At 41.1% G+C, this 22,315-nt stretch overlaps 1 protein-coding gene across 2 annotated transcripts in view; it reads left to right on the top strand.

The window, feature by feature from the left end:
- vps53 (VPS53 subunit of GARP complex) overlaps window positions 1-22,315 on the top strand; it is a 271,204-nt gene that overhangs the window by 225,174 nt on the left and 23,715 nt on the right. For both annotated transcript variants that reach the window (XM_072243137.1, XM_072243138.1), the window contains one exon: window positions 9,413-9,550. In XM_072243137.1, coding sequence (XP_072099238.1) covers window positions 9,413-9,550 — 138 coding nt within the window. The remainder of the gene's footprint in view (window positions 1-9,412; window positions 9,551-22,315) is intronic.

Here is a 22,315-nt window from a genome sequence, read left to right as displayed (position 1 = left end):
AAAATTCTTCAACATGCAAACCAATAAAAAAAAATTGGCACTTTCCTAACAGGATCAGCACATTTATGGAAGTTTGTGTGTGAGACCGAATGTTCCCAGAATCCTCAGATGCTCACCTCTACAAAGGCTACAGTATAAGGAAACAGGAAAAATAGCTGAATTGGCAGAAAGCCGCAAAATAAATATCTCTGTCTGAATAATCAACCCTTCCCACCGCCTCCAGAGACTGAAGACATCAAAGGGAATCTTTAACAATTAAATAAAGCTATCAATCATGCTAGGGTTAAAAGATACAAGGGTAGTTTCCATAACCTGTTTCTATCCAGCCTTTTGCTTTGATCTCAAACCTGTTTCCTTGAGGTAATTTTTAGCAGACGGTTGAAGAAGTATAAGGTGAATACCTTGGCTGCAAAGCAAGCAAACAAAGTGACATGTTAACATTCGCCAGATTCAATAAGCAGATTACTCTGCAGAGTTTTATCAGGATGTATTATGAGTACTAATTACTACATGAATAGCATTATATTTATAAAGTATAAAGATAATACAGAAATCACAGCACTAAAGAAACTAAATAATTCTGTTTTGAGTTCTTCCACAGGGCCAGCTTACTCAACTCACATTTTATTTCATCATTTCTGCAATGTTTGTACTTCTACTTTTCCAGTACTTTTCTTTTTCATTTTTAGTTTATGCTCTACGTTCCAAGTATAACAATTTGTACAGCTATGGAGAAAGCAGGATTGCTCTTGTGTAGACCCGTACAGATTCAATGGGCCGAATGCCCTCTATGAGTGCTGTAACCTTGTTATGATTCTATAAAGCATGGAATAAGATACTCCTTGTTCCATTTACTATTCACCATATAAGCAAATTAGTTTTTAACCTTTCAGTTTTAGGGATCCCAAGTTGATGTCCGTACCAGATATCCATTGCTTCAAAGCCTTCCATAACTGTAGAAAACACTTTCATAAAGAAAAGAATTGTCCCTGTTTCAAGTACAAAACTACACTTTTTTGTAATTCTGAGGATGTTGGAGGTCATAGAATCTTAAAGCAGGGAACTAGGCCTTTTACTCTACTGAGTTTGGCCCAAAAAGGCAGCCTAGAGGAAATGCAAAACCTGTGGTGAAAAGAAAATGGAAATAACTTGAGTAAAACACAGCATGCTGGAAGAACTCAGCAAGTCAAATCAGTCAACATTTATACCCCTCCATAGATGCTGCCTGGCTTGCTGAGTTCCTCCAGCATTTTAAGTGTGCTGCTCACAATCTCTTGTGTATATGGAGACTGGGAAAGAAGTACAGTCGAAGTTTGAGTTGAAGTGAACCTGACTGTACTTTATCCACAGCTGCCTGGCCTGCTGAGTTCCTCCAGTATTTCGTGTGTGTTGCTCTGATTTCCAGCATCTGTAGATTTTCTCTTGTTTGTGAGATGACCTGTCGTACTGTACTTAATGGTGCCAGATGCAGAAGTGACCTACACTGGACATTAAAGGGGAAAGATAGAAGGGCTTGTTGCAAGGACTGAATGAAATGAAGCCGTTGCCTGACTTGATACTGTCATCTGTCAGGCCACAGTTCAGCAATAGGCTGATCACTCTTCAAGGCCTCCTATGCTTTTGGAGTATGGAAAGGGGTTAATTTTCTTCAATCATATCATTCCATCATGTACTTCAGCATGTTCCAGTTTTCATCCATAGAATGTAGGCACTATTCCAAGCAGCCATTTTCATGCCATAATGAATTAGCACTAGTTCCACAGCATGCCCTACGTTACTCACCTTATGTATTTCACTTGCCACAAGCTGCTTGATCTGCTAAATCTTTTTTGCTTTTAACTCAGTGCACCATGCATGTTTTGTCAAATTCACAATCATGATGTCTATGTATTAAGCCTAGAATATGATTTACCTTAATTCCCTTCTTCTATTAAATTGAACTTAATTCCTGCAGCAGTCCAATCTTAAGCATACTGTGGCGCCATCTGTTTCTTTACTGTCAAATAACTTCTCATCAATTACTGTTCTTCAATCTCCCTGACTTCCTCCATGTTCCCTACTTGGTATTGTCAGGAAATTCTAATATCTTACTTCTTCTAGACTTTTTGTTCAGATTGTCATTATTTAATGAAATAATAAGTTATTATCTTACTTTTTCAGATTATTTATTGATAGGAATATAGATCCAAGCTAAGATCTCTAAACATATCAGAGTTGCTATACTATGAATCCCAATGGGTGTTACAATTCAGCCAACCATTGCATAACCCATCCATGTGATATCAATCTGAAACAGGCTTTGGCTATTCATTATATACTTTGGCTAATCATTTACCACACAGTCTTTGGCCTCAGTGGGGATGAAAGTCTATCCTTTGCAACTTGGGTAAAATGGGCTTACTTGATAATACTTCTTGGAGTAGAAAGGTTGTGGATTTGTGTCCCAATCTCGAGTCTTATGTACAAATGTTAAACTTATTTTCCAGGATAGTGCTAAGGGAGTGCTTCATTGTTAGAGTGCATCTTTCTATTGATTGATTAAATAGAACTTTTTTACTATTTTTTATAGGATCATTTGCCCACAAATTTGCTATCCAATTTCCTCATTTACAATAGAGTCAACACTTCAGTAACCCTTCATTAGTTTTAGGATATCTTGTGTTTGTCAAAAGCACAATGAAAATGTTTTTTTCCCTCTTTTTTTCCCTTTGCATGTGTTGGTTTGGATAAAATCTTAAATTTCAATTTCACCAGCTTAATAACTGCACAACATCTGTAACTTTTAAAGGCTATTTGAATGTTGTACTTTTCATAAAGAAGTGGAACATACAATCAGTAGCCACTTTATTAAGTACTGTATACTTGTACACCTGCTTGTTAATGCAGATATCTACTTAGCCAATTGTATGTGGACACTCAATGCATAAAAACATGTAGACATGATCAAGGGGTACAATTGTTGTTCAGACTAAACACCAGAATGGGGAAGAAATTTGATCTAAGTGACTTTGATCATGGAATGATTGTTGGTGTCTGATGGGCTTGTTTGAGTATCTCAGAAAACGCTGCTGCTATGATTTTCACACACAACAGTCTGTACAGTTTACAGAGAATGGTGTAAAAAAACAACTTCCAGTGAGCGGCAGTTCTGAGGGCGAAAACACCCTCAGAGAGAGGTCAATGGGCAGACTGGTTCAAACTGACAGGGAAACAATAGTAACTCAAATATCCACATGTTACAACAGTGGTGTGCAGAAGAGCATCTCTGAATGCACAACACATTGAACCTTGAGGTGGATGGGCTGCAGCAGCAGAAGACCACAAACATCCACTCAGTGGCCACTTTATGCCACTGAGGGTATACTTACTCTTCAATTTTATAACAATCACATAGAACCAGTAATCTTGGGTAAAACGACTATGATAATTATTTTCTTATTGAGGAAGGACTTGAAAATGTATGTTTGGTTTGTTAGCAAATGAACAAGCAATGAAATAACATTGAAAAATGTTGGTCAACTTTTGCAATTTTTTGATGGACAAGTTCAGACAGGGTTATTAATGACTGGAATGGGAGTGGGGGGAGGAAGTGAGGGTCTTGCTGTGTAAAGGTCACAACAAAGAGCAGCGGTTGCCAGGGAAGCTGCCCTTGTTGACACAGACTGGTGAATGAGGCATAGTAGAACAACACACATAAAATGCTGGAGGAACTCGGCAGGCCAGGCAGCATCAATAGAAAAGAGAAAACAGTCAACGTGTCGAGCCAAGACCCTTCATCAGGACTCTGCCTGAAATGTCAGCTGTTTACTGACTCTGCCTGAAATGTCAGCTGTTTACTCTTTTCCATAGATGCTGCCTGGCCTGCTGAGTTCCAGCATTTTGTGTGTGTTGCTTTGATTTCCAGCAAATGCAGATTTTCTCTTGTTTGAGGCATGGTAGAGCTGGAGTTAAAACAAGTTCCTGAAGGAACTTGTTAAGTTCATTCAGAACAGGTCACACCCAGTTCACAGCATTTATTATTCATTGCAACGCACTCAAAATGCTGGAGGAGCTCAGCAGGTCAGGCAGCATCTACGGAAGTGAATAAAGAGTCAACTTTTCAAGCCAAGACCCTTCTACAGGACTGGAAAGGAAGGGGGGAGGCTCTAGAATAAAAAGGTGGGGGGGGGCGGTAAAGGAGGATAGCTGGAAGGTGATGGGTGAAGCCAGTTGGGTAGGAAGGGTAAAGGGCTGGAGAGGAAGGAATCTGATAGGGGAGGAGAGTGGACCATAGGAGGAAGGGACCCAAAGGGAAAGTGATAGGCAGGTGAGAAAAGGTAAGAAGACAGAGTGGGGAAGAAAAAGGGAAGGAGGCCTTAATTAAACCTGCACCCAGCATCTTGCTGCGCCATTTCAGAGGGCAATTAAGAGTCAATCGCTTTGGTGGATCTGAAGTGGCATTTGGTCAAACCTGCAAAGAAAGCAGATGCCTTCTCTAAAGGATCTTGGTGAACCTGATGGATTTATACAGCAATTTGGTATTTTCATGTTCATCATCACAAAGAATAGCCTTTTTAAACAAAAATTACCTGAACTTAAAATCCCTCATTTACCTGCTAGATTCAAATTCATGGCTCTTGATTGTACTCCAAGCTCTGGATAACTTTTCCAGTAAGTTAACCACTAATCCTTTCTGATGAAAAGTCATTATTGTGGAATGTTAACTCTGCCTCCCACCAGAGCTGTCTGACTCGCTGAACATTTCCAACTTTTTCAATTTCATTTCAGAGAACTTACCCACTCTGCTGACTTACCCTTCTGTAGCAACTGATTAAAGTACTTTATTAAAACAACGATATCGTTTTCAGAGCATCAATAAAGAAATGTTAGTCATGTGGAATAGACCACCTAATTTGGACAGGGAAAGGAAAGAAGAGGAAGTTGAAATAGGGTAGACATAAAGGTAATAGAGATTAATAAGTGGCAGATATGACCAATAACTTCCATGGGGTACGTACACTTTGCACTACTGGGAGTGGCAGTATCACTCTCTACCTTTTGAGCCCCAGTCTCAGAAACATTGTAGTTGGTGTGCCTTTCCTCAAATGTATGGATACAAAAGAGACATATTTGCATTGAATAACTAATCACAGGGAAAGATGCATAGTTCGGTTCACACCAAAAATTGGTGCTCTTAAATAAGACATATGCATTTAACCAAAATACTGAACACTGATTTAATGACATAAGAATGGGGATTATGGAAAGAATGTATACTTAGCTAGCATGTGTATTTCAGTACCTTAAAGTATTGGAATTTCAAACAGTCTCATTAAATTGTTTATCAAAGATTACAGTCAATTAAGGCAGAAGAGGTATGCTGAGTAACACCTACCCATTTGCTTACATTTCTTAATGTTGTGACCAAAAATATTAAGGGTTCTTTGTGTATGGAACCTGTAAAATATCAAGTACACTTAGCAGCCCTAGGCAAATATTGTCTGGCAGGCTGCAGTATCTGTTGGTGTCACATTTATTTGGTATCAACTTCTCGGCCAACTAATACCAGTTGACCCGTACAGGAATGCACTAGCTCCACAATTTTATACCCTCATGACCAGACTCAGTAGACTGAGCAGTCTGCATACTAGCATTCCTTTTGCTGTTGACACAAGTCTGTGAATTTAACTTTTCTTCTTTTTTTCCATGGACTGCTTTCAGATTGTTAACCTGGAGGGATGCTGGGGTCTGCACTAAATTAAACCAAACCCTGGGCTGCCACCCAGTCTGAATCAGTCGCTTTCTCTGGACATTGAGTATAGGTTGTTTATCACAGACCTGCACTATGTTGTAACAGCGAAGGTCACTTTGGATTAAGGGGGATTAACATCTAATGTTTTGTCTCTGGTCAAGATACTTTTGCTTACAGCCTATTAAAATCTTGATTTCCCAGTGAAATTTATAGAGGGAATGATGTGATATTATCCAATAATACAATAAAGCATTGTTGTGTTGCTATTATCAAAAGATTTGTCATTTTTGATACTAAAAATAGCTTAGTCTGAGAGAACTTTGGTCATTTTAATGTATTGCGCAATCCAATGGTCAGAGCCAAAAATCTAGCTGCCCAATATAATCATATATAAATAAACAAGTTTTTTTTCCCCCTGTTGCCAGGTCAAACTCTTACAAGATGGATTACAATGTCCAGACAATCAGATGCTGATTATGTGATGATGTGGGCACACCAGCTCCCCCTATTGTGGGACAAATGCACTGCAGGCCAATTTGCTCTCTGATTTTGGACTCTGTCAAAAATCTGGGAGTTGCTTGTTGCCTGCACAACTAAAATGTGCATGGTAGCAGATTATTTTAACCTTGTGCAATTCATTGCAGAATCATGATTTGAGTTACTGCCAAACATCTCTTGCTTTATCTAAAGTAAATAGCATAATTATAAAAATGAATGCACACCATGTGAAGTACTTCAGAGAAATCTGATGATTCTGGGATGTTTCCTAATGTTATACTGAATGATTCAAAAACATGCACCAGCTTTATCAAAGAAAAGAAAATTGAGGCAAAATGATCTAGATTTTTAAAGAATTGGAAAATTTGGACAATTTAAAAGTCAGTTGGTTGTTTATCTTGGAGAGAAGCTGCAGCAGTAGTTTGGAAAAAGTAACAGGTTTCTAATGAAACTAGGATTCAGTATATTTTTCCCCAATGTAGTGTTAATCATCAAAAATTAATCAGTGTGATTCTGATTAACTTAATTCTGATTGTCTCTGCCAGGCTAGTTTAGTTACTGCTGGGACCGCTCCGCAGAATAAAGCTGGTCGGGTTTGTGTGATATCTGGGTTAATATCTAACCATCTCTTAATCATTTTGAGCATGAAGGAAAAATCGTTATTTTCTCAGTAGTTGTTTGTCTCCTTTTGAGATGAATCCTTCATAAGAAAAATAGCAGGGTTGTAGCATGAGCAGTTTAAATGGGTCAAATGGCCTTTAACCATTCCATACTTTTCCATAGTACGTATCAACTTTACATTAAATAGAACTTGGTGCATAAGTAGCTTTGACATGTATAAAATGCAGCAAGCCTGTCACCTACTGTGACTGTAATTCTGTAAGGCATGCATAGTGGGACAGTAGCCAGCAGTACTACTCCAGAAACTTGACTTAAGCCCACATGTATTCTGCCTCTGCAGATAAACTAAATTCTGTAGTCATAAGACATAGGAGCAGAATTAGGCCATTCAGCCCATCGAGTCTGCCCCATCATGGCTGATTTATTATCCCTCTCAGCCCAAGCTCCTGCCTTCTCTCCGTAATTTTTGATGCCCTTACTAATCAAGAATCTATCAACCTCCGCTTTAAATGTACCCAATGACTTGACCTCCGTGGCTGTCTATGGCAATGACTTCCACAGATTCACCATTCTCTGGCTAAAAAAATTCCTCCTCAACTCTGTTCTGCCCTTGTACTTTGAGGCTGTAATCTCTGGTCCTGGACTCCCCCACTTTAGTGCCCGTTGTGCTACTGATGTTTAAGACAGCAATGAAGGTCCTCCATCCCTCTCTGTCCATACAGTCACACACAAATATAGAAGTCTGCAGTTTCCGTAACAATACTTTTTTAACCAGTCACTGTTGTTAGTCCTAAGCGCAGCACTTGAACCTGGAGAACCAGTGGATAACTCTTAGTCTGGCCTCTACCCTTTGACCTGTTTGGCATGGGTGATCCTATCAAGAGCCAAAGCACAAGGCCCTGACTCCGGCCAACGTAGCTCTCTGGGTCATTGAGGCATGCAGGCTTCCAAATCCTGTGACAAGGTTGCGGTGCTCTTGGAGGAGATATCCCCACTATTGGAAGCATATTTTGTATGAGTTCAATAATTATTAATTCATACATTTGCAAGTATAAATAAAGAAAATGCAATCTCTTAAATCAGAGATTATTAAACGTTGTTCAGAATTAGTATGGGAAGGAGAATCTGGATGTGAGGATTCAGTGCCTAGGAACAGAATCTTTAAAGTGTTTTTCCAATCCTTCTGGACCAAACAAGCTCTACTCTATAGAAAAAGAAAGATGAGGGTTGACTTAATAGAGATCTTTAAAATTATAAAGGGGTTTGAAAGCGTGGATGTCGAGTACTTGTTTCCAGTTCTGTGCAAGTTGTATGCCAGAGGATTCAAAAGAAATCAGAAAATGATTAAGATGTGGAACTGCTACTGCATGAGTAACTGAACAAACAAAATGCGTGCCTGTAAGGAGACCCTTGTATTGAACAAAAAGCTGGCTGGCCTGTTTCTATGTTAATCATTCTATGTCACTGAATGGAAAAAAACAATCGATTTGGTTCTATGGAGGATGTGCAAACCTCTTGTCGAAGATTGTAGTCCTTGAAACATCACGGAGATGAAAAGCAAAATGTCTAAACAATGAAGATGAATATATTCCCCCAGTATGATCATATAAAAATGCAAATTTACTAAAGCTTCTATTTTGGCTTTGATTTCTCTACAAAAAAGTTTAAATAATGCCTTTCATGTCAACAGAGCAAAAGGAATACATTAGCAGTTGATGCTGTTGGCTTTATTCCAGTCAAGTAGATCCAACTTTACAACAGAAGCTGGTTCTGTTTTGCCAATCTCCTCTCTTGAGAATCCTAGGTTAGTGTTAAGATGAATGAATACTCGCCTTGTGCAGTGGACTGTGAGGACGCTATTGATTATTGAGCAATGTGCTTACAATTGCAATGCATTACTTGGGGTTATGGCTTTTAATATGTGCAGTCTATCAGAGAATATTTTCAGAAATATTTTCCTCTAATTGTTTTATACAAAGAATTGGAATTAGTCTGATGTACAGAAACAGTTATTGCTCCTGTTTGTCACTTAATAATCCTACCCCACACTGCCTCTCAAAAAAGCACATTTTTTCATTTTGTTTTAGTTTGAACCCCCAGATTAAGGATGCTCAATTACAGCAAGCAACTGAATGAATAAACCAGAATGGAAATCTACCACTAATGACTTTGGTATGCCACAAGAAAGCACCATCCATCATTGACACCCCCTGCCCCCCAACCAGACTAAACTCTCTTCTCACTGCTGCCATCAGGAAGGAGGTACAGGAGTCTTAAGTCCCACAGCACCAGGTTTAGGAATAGTTATCCTAAACCAGAGTGAATAACTTCACTCACCCGCAACACTAAACTGATTCCACAACCTACAGACTCACTTTCAAAAGACTTTACAACTCATGTTCTCAGTATTATTTCTTTGTTTGTAGATTTTCATTGATTCTATTCTATTTTGTTGTTCTGTAAATGCCTACAAGAAAGTGAATCTCAGGGTAGTATATGGTGTCAGATACGTATTGATAATAAATTTTCTTTGAACTTGAACTTTTGGTATTTATTTCACAGCTTCTGCTGGACACTCATTCCCTCAAAACCATTTTGCTTGACCTTCCTTCCATTGGTTCACAAGTGGTACGAAAGGCTCCAGCGAGCTACACAAAGATCGTTGTCAAAGGCATGACTCGTGCAGAGATGATTCTGAAGGTAAGAAATGTTCAGCTAGACTGCGACTAACCCTGAAGCGAGTTGGGAACTCAAACAGCAGATTTACCAGCTTTATCCAGTAGATCCTGTGGCCTAAGACACCAAGAGCGCTGTAAAAGCTGTTGATGTGTCATACTTGTTTAGTGAATTATTGATATTTGGTATCAATATCTAGAAGGTTATACTCTGTAGCTGATTATTGGGAATAATAATTCCTCTCTGTTTTATACTTGGCACAGTGTTATGTGTCGTACAGTGAAATACAGCGTGCTGCTCAAATGCTATTTTAATTTGCACTGCTCAGGACCATTGTCAGTATTAATCTGAGGGGAAGACCATTCTTTTTACTGACTCAGTGTACTTCATCACTGGATCAATAGTGCCTACTGAAGTCTTCCAGAACGTCCTTCATTTTGCAGTAACTGTACACACCTGGTCAAACTTGGTTTAAATTTTACATTGTACATATATAATTGTGTGTATATATATATAAAAAAAATCTAGGGTGCCTAAGAGTTCTACACATAGAGTGGAGAGCAAGTTTGTAACTCTGGCGAGAAGCAATGGATGACAAAAGTGTAGCACTGTGGGTGGGGTGTGGGACAAGAGTGCCGGCGGGGGGGGGGGGGGGGGGGGGGGTGGTTAGTGTGTGGCATGGGTGCAGACACACCCAGCCCTGAGACACCAGGCAAGGTCATTTGATTCCAAATGATCTTTTTATTGATCATTACATAATGTCTCTCTGGTGCTTCCTGCTCCCTCCCTCTCCCTTCCCCTTTTCCCAGCCATGATTCCCCTCTCCCTGCCCCCTTCTCACTCTCAGTCCACGAAGAAACACAGATCAGAATCAAGTTTATCATCACTCACATATGTCATGAAATGTGTTTTTTTTTTGTGTGGCAGCAGTATAGTGCAGTACATAAAATTACTTCAGTACTGTTAGGCACCCTAGCTATATATATGTGCCTAAAACTTTTGCACAGTACTGTAAGTACACTGTCAGCTCTAACTTTTGGCACACCTAATACCCTTGGCAAAGCTTAGTGTGCTCGCCGTTCTACTACATTAGCAACAAGCAAGCTATTCTGTTCTATTGGTTTCCAAACACACTCTCAGGGGAGAGTGACTAGAAAAACTGCTAAAGGCTAGAAGTGAGCAGTCAGGCAAAGCTTCCAAAACAATAAATGTATTTTCAGGAAACATGAGCTTTATCTACTTGCCGGATCATCCACATTGTCTACTTCCACTCCCTAATATTGACTATTTCCATACATATCTAATCTGATCTCCTGTAGGAACCAAAACAAAAACAAACTATTGGAGGAGCACAGTGGGTTGTACAACTTCTGTGGAATTAAAACTATAGCCACCATTTCAGATTAAGATCTTTATTCAGGGCTGATCTACTGTGGAGACTTTAGTCCAGGACTCTTTTCAGTCTCTAATCCAGAGGTTGCATACCTATGGCACCATCCCCAGGATGGCAGAAGCAAAGGTTTTGTTGCCATGCAGCATGCAGTGCTTACCCCTTGGTTCTTTAAACCCCACCCATAATAAAAAGATGCATAATATCGTAGCCAGCTAAAATAACAATGATTTCTTACAACCCGAGAGCAGTGCAATGTTTTCAAAGGAAACATCTTACACTGGCTTGGTGCCAGCTGGACAGTTGTGAGGACATATGACTTTGGATATAGAAACATAGAAAATAGGTGCAGGAGTAGGCCATTCGGCCCTTCGAGCCTGCACCACCATTTATTATGATCATGGCTGATCATCCAACTCAGAACCCTGTACCAGCCTTCCCTCTATACCCCCTGACCCCCGTAGCCACAAGGGCCATATCTAACTCCCTCTTAAATATAGCCAATGAACTGGCCTCAACTGTTTCCTGTGGCAGAGAATTCCACAGATTCACCACTCTCTGTGTGAAGAAGTTTTTCCTAATCTCGGTCCTAAAAGGCTTCCCCTTTATCCTCAAACTGTGACCCCTCGTTCTGGGCTTCCCCAACATCGGGAACAATCTTCCTGCATCTAGCCTGTCCAATCCCTTTAGGATTTTATACGTTTCAATCAGATCCCCCCTCAATCTTCTAAATTCCAACGAGTACAAGCCCAGTTCATCCAGTCTTTCTTCATATGAAAGTCCTGCCATCCCAGGAATCAATCTGGTGAACCTTCTTTGTACTTCCTCTATGGCAAGGATGTCTTTCCTCAGATTAGGGGACCAAAACTGCACACAATACTCCAGGTGTGGTCTCACCAAGGCCTTGTACAACTGCAGTAGTACCTCCCTGTTCCTGTACTCGAATCCTCTCGCTATAAATGCCAGCATACCATTCACCTTTTTCACCGCCTGCTGTACCTGCATGCCCACTTTCAATGACTGGTGTATAATGACACCCAGGTCTCATTGCACCTCCCCTTCTCCTAATCGGCCACGATTCAGATAATAATCTGTTTTCCTATTTTTGCCACCAAAGTGGATAACTTCACATTTATCCACATTAAATTGCATCTGCCATGAATTTGCCCACTCACCCAACCTATCCAAGTCACCCTGCATCCTCTTAGCATCCTCCTCACAGCTAACACTGCCGCCCAGCTTCGTGTCATCCGCAAACTTGGAGATGCTGCATTTAATTCCCTCATCCAAGTCATTAATATATATCGTAAACAACTGGGGTCCCAGCACTGAGCCTTGCGGTACCCCACTAGTCACCGCCTGCCATTCTGAAAAGGTCCCGTTTATTCCCACTCTTTGCTTCCTGTCTGCTAACAAATTCTCTATCCACATCAATACCTTACCCCCAATACTGTGTGCTTTAAGTTTGCACACTAATCTCCTGTGTGGGACCTTGTCAAAAGCCTTTTGAAAATCCAAATATACCACATCCACTGGTTCTTCCCTATCCACTCTACTAGTTACATCCTTAAAAAATTCTATGAGATTCGTCAGACATGATTTTCCTTTCATTTCACAAATCCATGCTGACTTTGTCCGATGATTTCACCGCTTTCCAAATGTGCTGTTATCACATCTTTGATAACTGACTCCAGCAGTTTCCCCACCACCGACGTTAGGCTGACCGGTCTATAATTCCCCGGTTTCTCTCTCCCTCCTTTTTTAAAAAGTGGGGTTACATTAGCCACCCTCCAATCCTCAGGAACTAGTCCAGAATCTAACGAGTTTTGAAAAATTATCACTAATGCATCCACCATTTCTTGGGCTACTTCCTTAAGCACTCTGGGAAGCAGACCATCTGGCCCTGGGGATTTATCTGCCTTTAATCCCTTCAATTTACCCAACACCACTTCCCTACTAACATGTATTTCGCTCAGTTCCTCCATCTCACTGGACCCTCCTATTTCTGGAAGATTACTTATGTCCTCCTTAGTGAAGACAGAACCAAAGTAATTATTCAATTGGTCTGCCATGTCCTTGCTCCCCATAATCAATTCACCTGTTTCTGTCTGTAGGGGACCTACGTTTGTCTTTACCAGTCTTTTCCTTTTTACATATCTATAAAAGCTTTTACAGTCAGTTTTTATGTTCCCTGCCAGTTTTCTCTCATAATCTTTTTTCCCCTTCCTAATTAAGCCCTTTGCCCTCCTCTGCTGAACTCTGAATTTCTCCCAGTCCTCAGGTGAGCCACTGTTTCTGGCTAATTTGTATGCTTCTTCTTTGGAATTGATACTATCCCTAATTTCTCTTGTCAGCCACGGGTGCACTACCTTCCTTGATTTATTCTTTTGCCAAACTGGGATGAACAATTGTTGTAGTTCATCCATGCAATCCTTAAATGCTTGCCATTGCATATCCACCGTCAATCCTTTAAGTGTCATTTGCCAGTCTATCTTAGCTAATTCACGTCTCATACCTTCAAAATTACCCCTCTTTAAGTTCAGAACCTTTAAGTTCATCATCATCATTTTCCGTGTCGTATGATGTGGCTGATCATGGTCTCAGTGACCATGATTATTCTTGGCAATTTTTTTCTAGAGAAGTGGTTTGCCTTTGCCTTCCTCTGGGCAGTGTCTTTACAAGATGGGTGACCTTAGCCATTATCAATACTCTTCAGAGATTGTCTGCCTGGCGTCAGTGGTCACATAACCAGGACTTGTGATATGCACCAACTGCTCATACAGCCATCCACTCCCATGGCTTCACATGGCTAAGCAGGTGCTACACCTTACACAAGGGTGACCTACAGGCTAGCGGAGGAAAGGAGTGCCTTACACCCCTTTGGCAGAGACCTGTCTCCACCCCACCACCCAAGACGTTGGATAGTAAGTTTTGAAATCCTCACAGACCTGATGTACACATCAGTATTTGGATAGTAAATGGTTACAATAACAATTTAAAGTACAATTTAAAAATGATGTTATTTTTCAATTGATTAATAAATCTTTTTAAACAATTAATGTTAATTTTGAGCAGGTTTTCTCAAGTACATTTATTTCAATCTGTCTCTGTTATAGTTTTATTGATAGTAAAACAATAAACATGTGTAAATAAGCAACAGGACTTACCCCTTTTCCTTTAAAAAAAAGTCCTTAATTGTTGTTAATAAATCATTAAGCAATGTTAATCTCTGCTGAGAAATATCATGGCAAGCGATAGAATTTGTTAGAAGATTATCGCCAATTTCAACACAGGCTCTCAAACAGGTTCGCCACCCCAGCTCGAGACCAATTTATTTCAGCGATTGTTTTTTTTCCACCTTCTGCAAACTTGATCTCATCCAAAACTCTGCTGAATGAACTCTAATCTGCACTGTAACACCAAGGAAACATTAAATCTAACAAGGAGATATCAATCTGAGCATGATTGATCCTAGCATCTCAAGCCATCCCTTAAAATGACTAAGTATGACTCCTTCAGAAACATCATTTAACAAACTGATTTTGAGCCTGAGGTGTAGTATAACCTCAGTCAGGGTGCATAAGGGCAAGTGGAATTAGACTAAGGAAATGAAGTTGTGATCCAGATCCAAGAGGCAGTTAGCAGTGAGGCTAATAATTGCAGTGTGGCACGTGGCCAAGTGGTTAGGACGTTGGACTAGCGATCTGAAGGCCGTAGGTTCGAACCTCGGCCGAGGCTGCATTTATGTCCTTGAGCAAGGCACTTAAGCACACAATGCTCCAGTCTACCCAGCTGAAAATGGGTACCAGCAAAAATGCTGGGGGTTAACCTCGCGATAGACTGGCGTCCTATCCGGGTGGGGAAGTCTCGTACTCTCAGTCCCTTCACGCCACGGAAACCGGCATAAGCACCGGCCTGACGGGCCACAAGGCTCGTGACAGATTATAATCTTTAGTCTAATAGTTGCAGGTGATGAGAAGAACATAGGAGGGGCATTTACCCTGCTGACCGTCCTGAACCCTAACCTGCGCCAAGTTATCCAAATTTTAATCCACTAGTCCACTGCAGGTTAGAGTTGTAGCAAGATGCAGCCTTTGACCCACCTAGCCCACGGCAATCATCAAGCAACAATATTTACACACATCCCAAATGAGAGGTCATTTTCACTGGTCTGTTCACTGACCAATCCAGACAGCCTTGTGTTTTTAGGAGACTGTAATGCACAGAGGAATCCCGTGTTTTGACAAGGAGAACTTGCAAACTCTGCACTGACAGCACAGGACATCAGCATCAAACAGAAGCCACTGGTAGCACCACTCAGTTACTTTTATTCTTTTTATTTGAAGATACAGCCGGAACAGGACCTTCCAAGTCTAACAAGTTGCATCACTCAGCAGCCCTCCTTTTTAACCCTAGCCTAATCATAGGACAATTTACAAACATACAATGATCAATTAATCTGTTAACCGGTACACGGGAGGGAACTGGAGAACCAAAGGAAACCCATTCACGGGGAGGGATGGACAAACTCCTTACAGATGGTGTTGAAATTGAACTCTGAACTCCGACGCCCTGTGCTGCAATGAAGTCACACTAGCCACTAGGCTACCATGGAAATTACCTGAACCCTAATCCATGCAAATTTGTGTTCACCCAACTGGATGTTGATTGACTTTAAAGTTCTCATCTTTTTCTTTACAAATCCTTCCAAGGCATGGAGCCCAACTTTATAGTCTCCCTGGCCCAAAAGCTCTCAGCTTTCTGTGCTCCTCCACTTCTAGCATCCTGAGCATCCCAGTTTCTCGTCATCCTTCAGTGGTAGATGTGCATGCAGCCTCCTATGCCCAAAGCACTGTAGTTTCTTAACAAAGACCAAAAGACACAGAGGCAGAATTAGGCCATTCGGCCCATCGTTTTTTTTTCGCTATTTGATCATACCTGATTTTTTTTTTCTCTCCCATTCCCATTCTGCTGCCTTCTCTTTATAATCTTTGATACCCTTACTAATCAAGAACCTGTCAGCCTCTGCCTCTGATACACCCAATGACCTCACCTCCACATCCATCTGTTACAATGAATGTCACGGATTCATTGCCCTCTGCAGTGTAGTCAAACAATAAGCAATGAGGCTTTGCCCCCCCTTTCCCCTTTCAAAAGGGTTCCCTGAAAAAGAGTCTTGGCCTGAAACGTGACTGTTCATTCCTTTCTTTAGATGCTGCTTGATCTGCTGAATTCCTCCAGCATTTTGTACTTGTGTGTTACTCTTCTAAGGGTACTCTGCTTTCATCTCTTGAATAAATTGGTCATTCAGCCTTTTGATAGATTCTCTTTTGAGAATTTAAGCTCCTCTTTTTGCTCTGAACTTATAATGTTAATTAACCCTTTTAATGTAAATAAACTGTAGGGGTTTCAGGAGTTTATCAACTTTTAAGTTCATGAGATGTCTCGGGGCACTTCACAACCAATGAAATCAGGCATTTTTGCTAAGCAGGCAAATGCAAACATAAATACTATATTTTCTCCTCTTGATTCTCAGGCCAATGGCACTAGTCTTTATCACTCAACATTACAGGCCCCTTCAGAATTTTAAACATTAAATTTCATCTCAACTTCGTATAACTCCTTGTGCCAACTTGATTGCTGTTTCTATTTGTAGTCACCTCCGAAGAATGAACAAAACTATGTAAGTAAAAGTATAATTGGTCATACATTACCATACTGAGCTTTATCCAGTTTATTAATCTTCTGAGTAACAGGAGATAAAACTTCAACAAGAATTGAGCACATGAAGTAACCTCCATTCAGAGTCAGTCATGCATTTTTCACAAAACTTTATGCCAAAAGAAAATCTTTCATTTGAAATATTTAATCCATCTGCTTGTGCACTATAATCTCTATAATATTAAAGGAGTTGTTTATTTACATTTAAAGAGGACAAATTGACAGAATATTAACTGTAATGAGAACCTGTTCCACCATGGTACTGTACAAGAACAAATAAAATACACTTCTCCTCTTAGTAATTTCTTGAAGCTCAGTTTGAGGTAAAAAAAAAAAAATCCCCTCTCAGTAATTTAAAAACTAAAGAGCCTTTCTTTCTTGTTGCTTGTTTCCAGTCATTTCAGTTCTGAAATTCTGATCACTCACCATTGGAACCAACAAGTCATTGAATGACACTACACTCAGAGGCCACTTTATTACATTCTTCCTGTGTCTGATGAAGTATGCTTGTGGTCTTCTGCTGCTTTAGCATATCCACTTCAAGAATGAATGTGTTGTGCATTCAGAGATGCTCTTCTGCACAACACTGTTGTAACGTGTGATTATTTGGCTTACACTCACCTTCCTGTTGTTAGCTCGTACCAGTATGGCTATACTCCTCTGACCTCTCTCATTAACAAGGCATTGTTTTTTCACACAAAACTGCCATTCACTGTTTTTTTTTGTTTTTTGCACCCTTCTCTGTGAACTCTGGAGACTGTTATGCTCGAAAATACCAAGAGATCAGCAATTTCTGAGATATTCAAACCACCCCGTCTGGCACCAACAATCATTCACAGTCAAGATAACTTAGATCACATTTCTTCCCCATTCTGATGTTTGGTCTGAACCTCTTGATTATGCTTTTATATGCCAAGTTGCTGCTACGTGATTAGCTGATTAGACATTTGCATTAACGAGCAGGTGTACAGGTGTACCTAATAAAGTGGCCACTGAGTGTATTCGTCCCTTTGAGTCCAAGCTAACTGAATAGAGTCTAGTCAGCTCCATTCACTGCCTTCCAGTCAAGTTTCAATGTCTCTCATTCCTTTTGGGCTTTTACAAATATGTTGCAATATCTTTAAAGGGAGGTTGTCTAAAATTACACACGATGCTAGAAGTGTTGGCTTGTTATAGCATTATATAGCCTTTAACAAATCTTTTTCACTAATCTCATGAATGCACCTTGGAACCAGATTAGCCAGTCTAAAAATAATGTTGTCAATATTCTATTGGTTTATAGCTATTCAGCTTTTCAATATCTTTTATTAGATAACTTGCATTTTGTTTGTTCACTCAATCACATTGTGCTATCATACCCTCAGAATCAGGTTTAATATCACTGGCATATGTTGTGAAATGTGTTGCTTTGTGGCAGCTGTACATTGCAATACATAATAATAAAACAACTATAAATTACAATAAGATATAAATTAAATAAGTAGTACAAAAAGAAATCAAGGAAAAAGGAATAATAGAGAGGTAGTGTTCGTTGGTTCAATGTCCATTCAGAAATCTGATGGCAGAGGGGAAGAAGCTGTTCTTGAAATATTGAGTGTGTATTTTCAGGCTCCTGTACCTCTTCCTTGATGGTAGTAATGAGAAGAGGGTATGTCCTGGGTGATGGGGGTCCTTAATAATGGATGCCGCCTTTTTGAGGCATCGCCTTTTGAAGGTGTTTTTGATGCTGGGGAGGCTGGTGCCCATAAGGGAGCTGGCTGAGTTTACAACTTTCTGCAGCTTTTTCCTGTGCAGCGGCCCTTCTGTACCAGACAGTGAGGCAATCAGCCCTCTGCATTATGCAACATCTGTTGCTCATTGGGCAAAACAAAGGCGAAGCTGGCAATGAGAAAAACAACTGGGAATGTTGGGAATCAGATCAGGCAGCATCTGTGGAAAAAGGGAACAAAGTGACTTAACATCAGAACTGATGAAAGGACTAAGGACAAAACATGAACAATTTCTTTCTACACAGCTGCTACCTAGCCTGATAAACATTTTTTCAGCGTTCTCTGTTGATACTTTTTTACTGCATTCAATCAGATGCCAGCGGTTAATGGCTCTGAATTTGCATTCTTCCTCAGCATTGAGAGCCTGTATTGGGATGTAGCCAAGGAAGCCGGAGCTTGTCTAACCCACAAAATGACTGACAAATTCCACTGCCAGATATTTGTCAAAACCTCGAAATATTCCTGAATCTCTCAAACATATCACGCCCTCCAGGCTGGAGAATTCAAAAGATTCACCACCCTTTCATTGAATAAATACCTTCTCACCTCTATCCTGAATTGCCAACAATTTATTTTCAGATCTTGAGTAACATAGGAAAAAAAATGCTAGAGCGATTCAACAAGTCAGGCAGTATCTAAGGAGGGAAATAAACAGTCGATGTTCTGGGCCGAGACCCTTCGTTGAGGGCTGAATAATGAAAAGGGTGCAGAAGCCAGACTTAAAAGGATGGAGGAGGGGGAAGAGCACAAGCTGGCAGGTGATAGGTGACTCCAGGTGAGGGGAGGAGAGGAGGATGGCGGGGTAGCGGAGAAAGGGGGAATGATGAGGGAAGCTGGGAGGTGGTAAGTAAAGAGCTAAAGGGCTGAAGAAGAAGGAACCTGATTGGAGAGGAAATAGACCATGGAATAAAAGTGGGGAACCAGAGGGGAAGGTGTAAGAAAGTGGCAAATGAAATAGAGTGTTGGAAAATGCATGGTCATGCACTTTGGTAGTAGAAATAAATGTGAGGACTATTTTCTAAATGGGGAAAAAAATCCATGAATCTGAGAAGCAGAGGGGTTTGGGGGTCCTTGTGCAGAGCACCCTGAAGGTTGAGCCGGTGGTGAGGAAGGCAAATGCCATGTTAGCATTTATTTCAAGAGGTCTAGAAAATAAGAGCAGGGATGTGATGCTGAGGCTTTGTAAGGTACTGGTGAGGCCTCACCTTGAGTATTATGAACAGTTTTGGGATCCTCATCTTAGAAAAGATGTGCTGACATTGGAGAGGGTCCAGAGGAGGTTCACAAGGATGATTCCAGGAATGAAAGGGTTATCATACGAGGAACGTTTGATGGTTCTCGGTCTGTACTCGCTGGAATTCAGAAAGATGGGGGGGCGGGATCTCATTGAAAGCTTTCGAATGTTGAAAGGCTGAGACAGAGTAGATGTGGAAAGGATGTTTCCCATGGTGGGAGAGTCTAGGACAAGAGGGCATAGCCTCAGGATAGAGGGGTCCCTTCCAAAACAGAGGTGCGGAGAAATTTTTTTAGCCAGAGAGTGGTGAATTTGTGGAATTTGTTGTCACATGCAGCTGTGGAGGCCAGGTAGTTGGGTGTATTTAAGACAGAGATTGATAGGTTCTTGATTGGACATGGCATCAAAAGTTACAGGGAGAAGGCCGGGAACTGAGGTTGAGGAGGAGATAGAATAAAAGGATCAGCCATGATCGATGGGCCAGATGGCCTAATTCTGCTCCTATGTCTTATGGTGTAGGTGAAGGGCGGGTCATGAGTTTGGCAGAGCGGGGAAAGAGAAAGGGTAAGGGGGCCAGATAGATAAGGGAAAGCAAAATGAGAGGGATAGAGGGAAGTGGATACCAGAAGTTAGAAAAATCAGTATTGATGCCATCGGATTGGAGAGTAATTCGAGGGAATATGAGGTACTGATTCCCCCCCCCCCCCCCTTTATTCTGGCTTCTACTCTCTTCCGGACTTGATGAAAGGACACAACTCAAATCATTGACTGTTCATTTACCTCCATAGTTGTTCCCTGACCTGCTGAGTTCCTCCAGTATTTTCTGTGTGTCGTCCCTGATTTCCAGCATCTCACAATCTAATCTCAGATCCCAGTCAGTGGAATCATCACAGCAAGTACCCAGAGCTTTGCACATTTCAGTAAGGTTGCCTCTAAACTGAAGAATATAATGCAGTTTATTTAATCTCTCCTCATACATTAAGCCCACCACCCAAGAATCAACCTGGTGCTGTCTCTCTCGCAAAAGTTAGTCCTTTCTTGGATAAGGAGAGCAGACCTGTGCACAATATTCCAGGTGCAGCCTCACCAGGGCCCCTTGTAGTTTAAGCAAAGTGTCTATTATCCTCTACTTAAATCCCATTGTAATAAAGACTAACATATGGCCTGCCTTCCTAATTGCTTGCTGTGTGTCCACATTAACTTTCAGTGGTTCATGTACACCAACACTTGCATCCCTGTGAATATCAACACTTTTCAATCTCTCATCAGCTACTTACTAGTTTTTACAAGCAAGAATGAATTAATAATTTTTACTACTAGGGTCTTTTCAAACCATCATACTACTTAGTATGTTAAACCACTAAAGTACCACACTTTTTTAAAAAAAAGTTAAATAAAGTCAAAGAATTATTTAAAAGATCCCAAATCACACAATGCCTTGCAGCTGTTCTCTGCTGAAGTGCTTGGAATGGAACCCTGTGTGTCAGGTCAAATTTGGTTAGGATCATTTGAGAAGTTTCTACACTTCAAGTTGGGGGTGGGGTGGGGAAGGAGTGGGGTCCTGGCCATTTCATGCTCTGAGATCAGCACAGGAATATCATCAATGACATGCCTACGAACATACTATTCAGCTGCTAGAGCTGCCGTTTTATCCCGACTCTTTTGTTTTGATTTTGAGAACACTCAGTCCTCTTTTATTGTCATTTAGAAATGCATACATGCATTAAGAAATGATACAATGTTTCTCCGGCGTGATATCACAGAAAACAAGACAGACCAAAGACTAACACTGACAGAACCACATAATTATAACATATAGTTACAGCAGTGCAAAGCACTACCATAATTTGATAAAGAACAGACCATAGGCACAGTGAAAAAAATAGTCTCAAAGTCCCGAGTCGATCGACTCTCGAGTCCCCGATAGCGGCGGCAAAAGGGAGAAACCCCCTGCCATAAACCTCCAGGCACCGTCAACTTGCCGATACCTTGGAAGCAGCCGACTCTGAGTCCATCCGTCCGAAAACTCCGAGCTTCCGACCAGCCTCTCCGATACAGCCTCCCGAGCACCATCCTCTGCCGAGCGCCTTCGACCTCGCCCCGGCCGCTGAAACACGCAAAGCCGAGGATTTCAAGGCCTTCAGCTCTGGAGATTCCGGTTTCCACACAGTAGCAGCAGTAGCAAAGCAGACATTTCAGAAGTTTTCCAGATGTTCCGCTGTGCTCTTACGTCTGTCTCCATCAAATCAGAATTGTGCCCAGTCCCCTACTTGACAAATAACCGATATTCGTCACCGAAGTGGCTGCGCACGCTGTCATCGCGCCACCATCTTCTCCCTCCTCCCGGGAGGATTTCCTTGTGTGGTGTGCGTTTTTTCCGAGTGTTCTATCATCCTCCCACATGCCAAACATAAAAAGGTACAGCACAGTACAGGCCCTTCAGCCCACAGTATTGTGCCAACAGTTAACCTACTGCAAGATCAATCTAATCCTTGCCTCCCAAATTCACCTCCATTTTTCTTTCATTCATGTACCTATCTAAGAGTCCCCTAAATGTCCCAAATGTGTCAGCCTCTACCACCACCCTGGCAGGGCATTCCATGTACCCACCCCTCTCTGTGTAAATAAAAAACTTACTTCTAACACCTCCCCCCCCCCCCCGATACTTTAGATCA

Source organism: Mobula birostris, chromosome 25, assembly GCF_030028105.1.
Source record: "Mobula birostris isolate sMobBir1 chromosome 25, sMobBir1.hap1, whole genome shotgun sequence".
Classification (NCBI taxonomy): Eukaryota; Metazoa; Chordata; class Chondrichthyes; order Myliobatiformes; family Myliobatidae; genus Mobula; species Mobula birostris.
The sequence above is the reverse complement of the archived record's forward strand: the minus strand, read 5'-3'. Positions and strand labels throughout refer to the sequence as shown.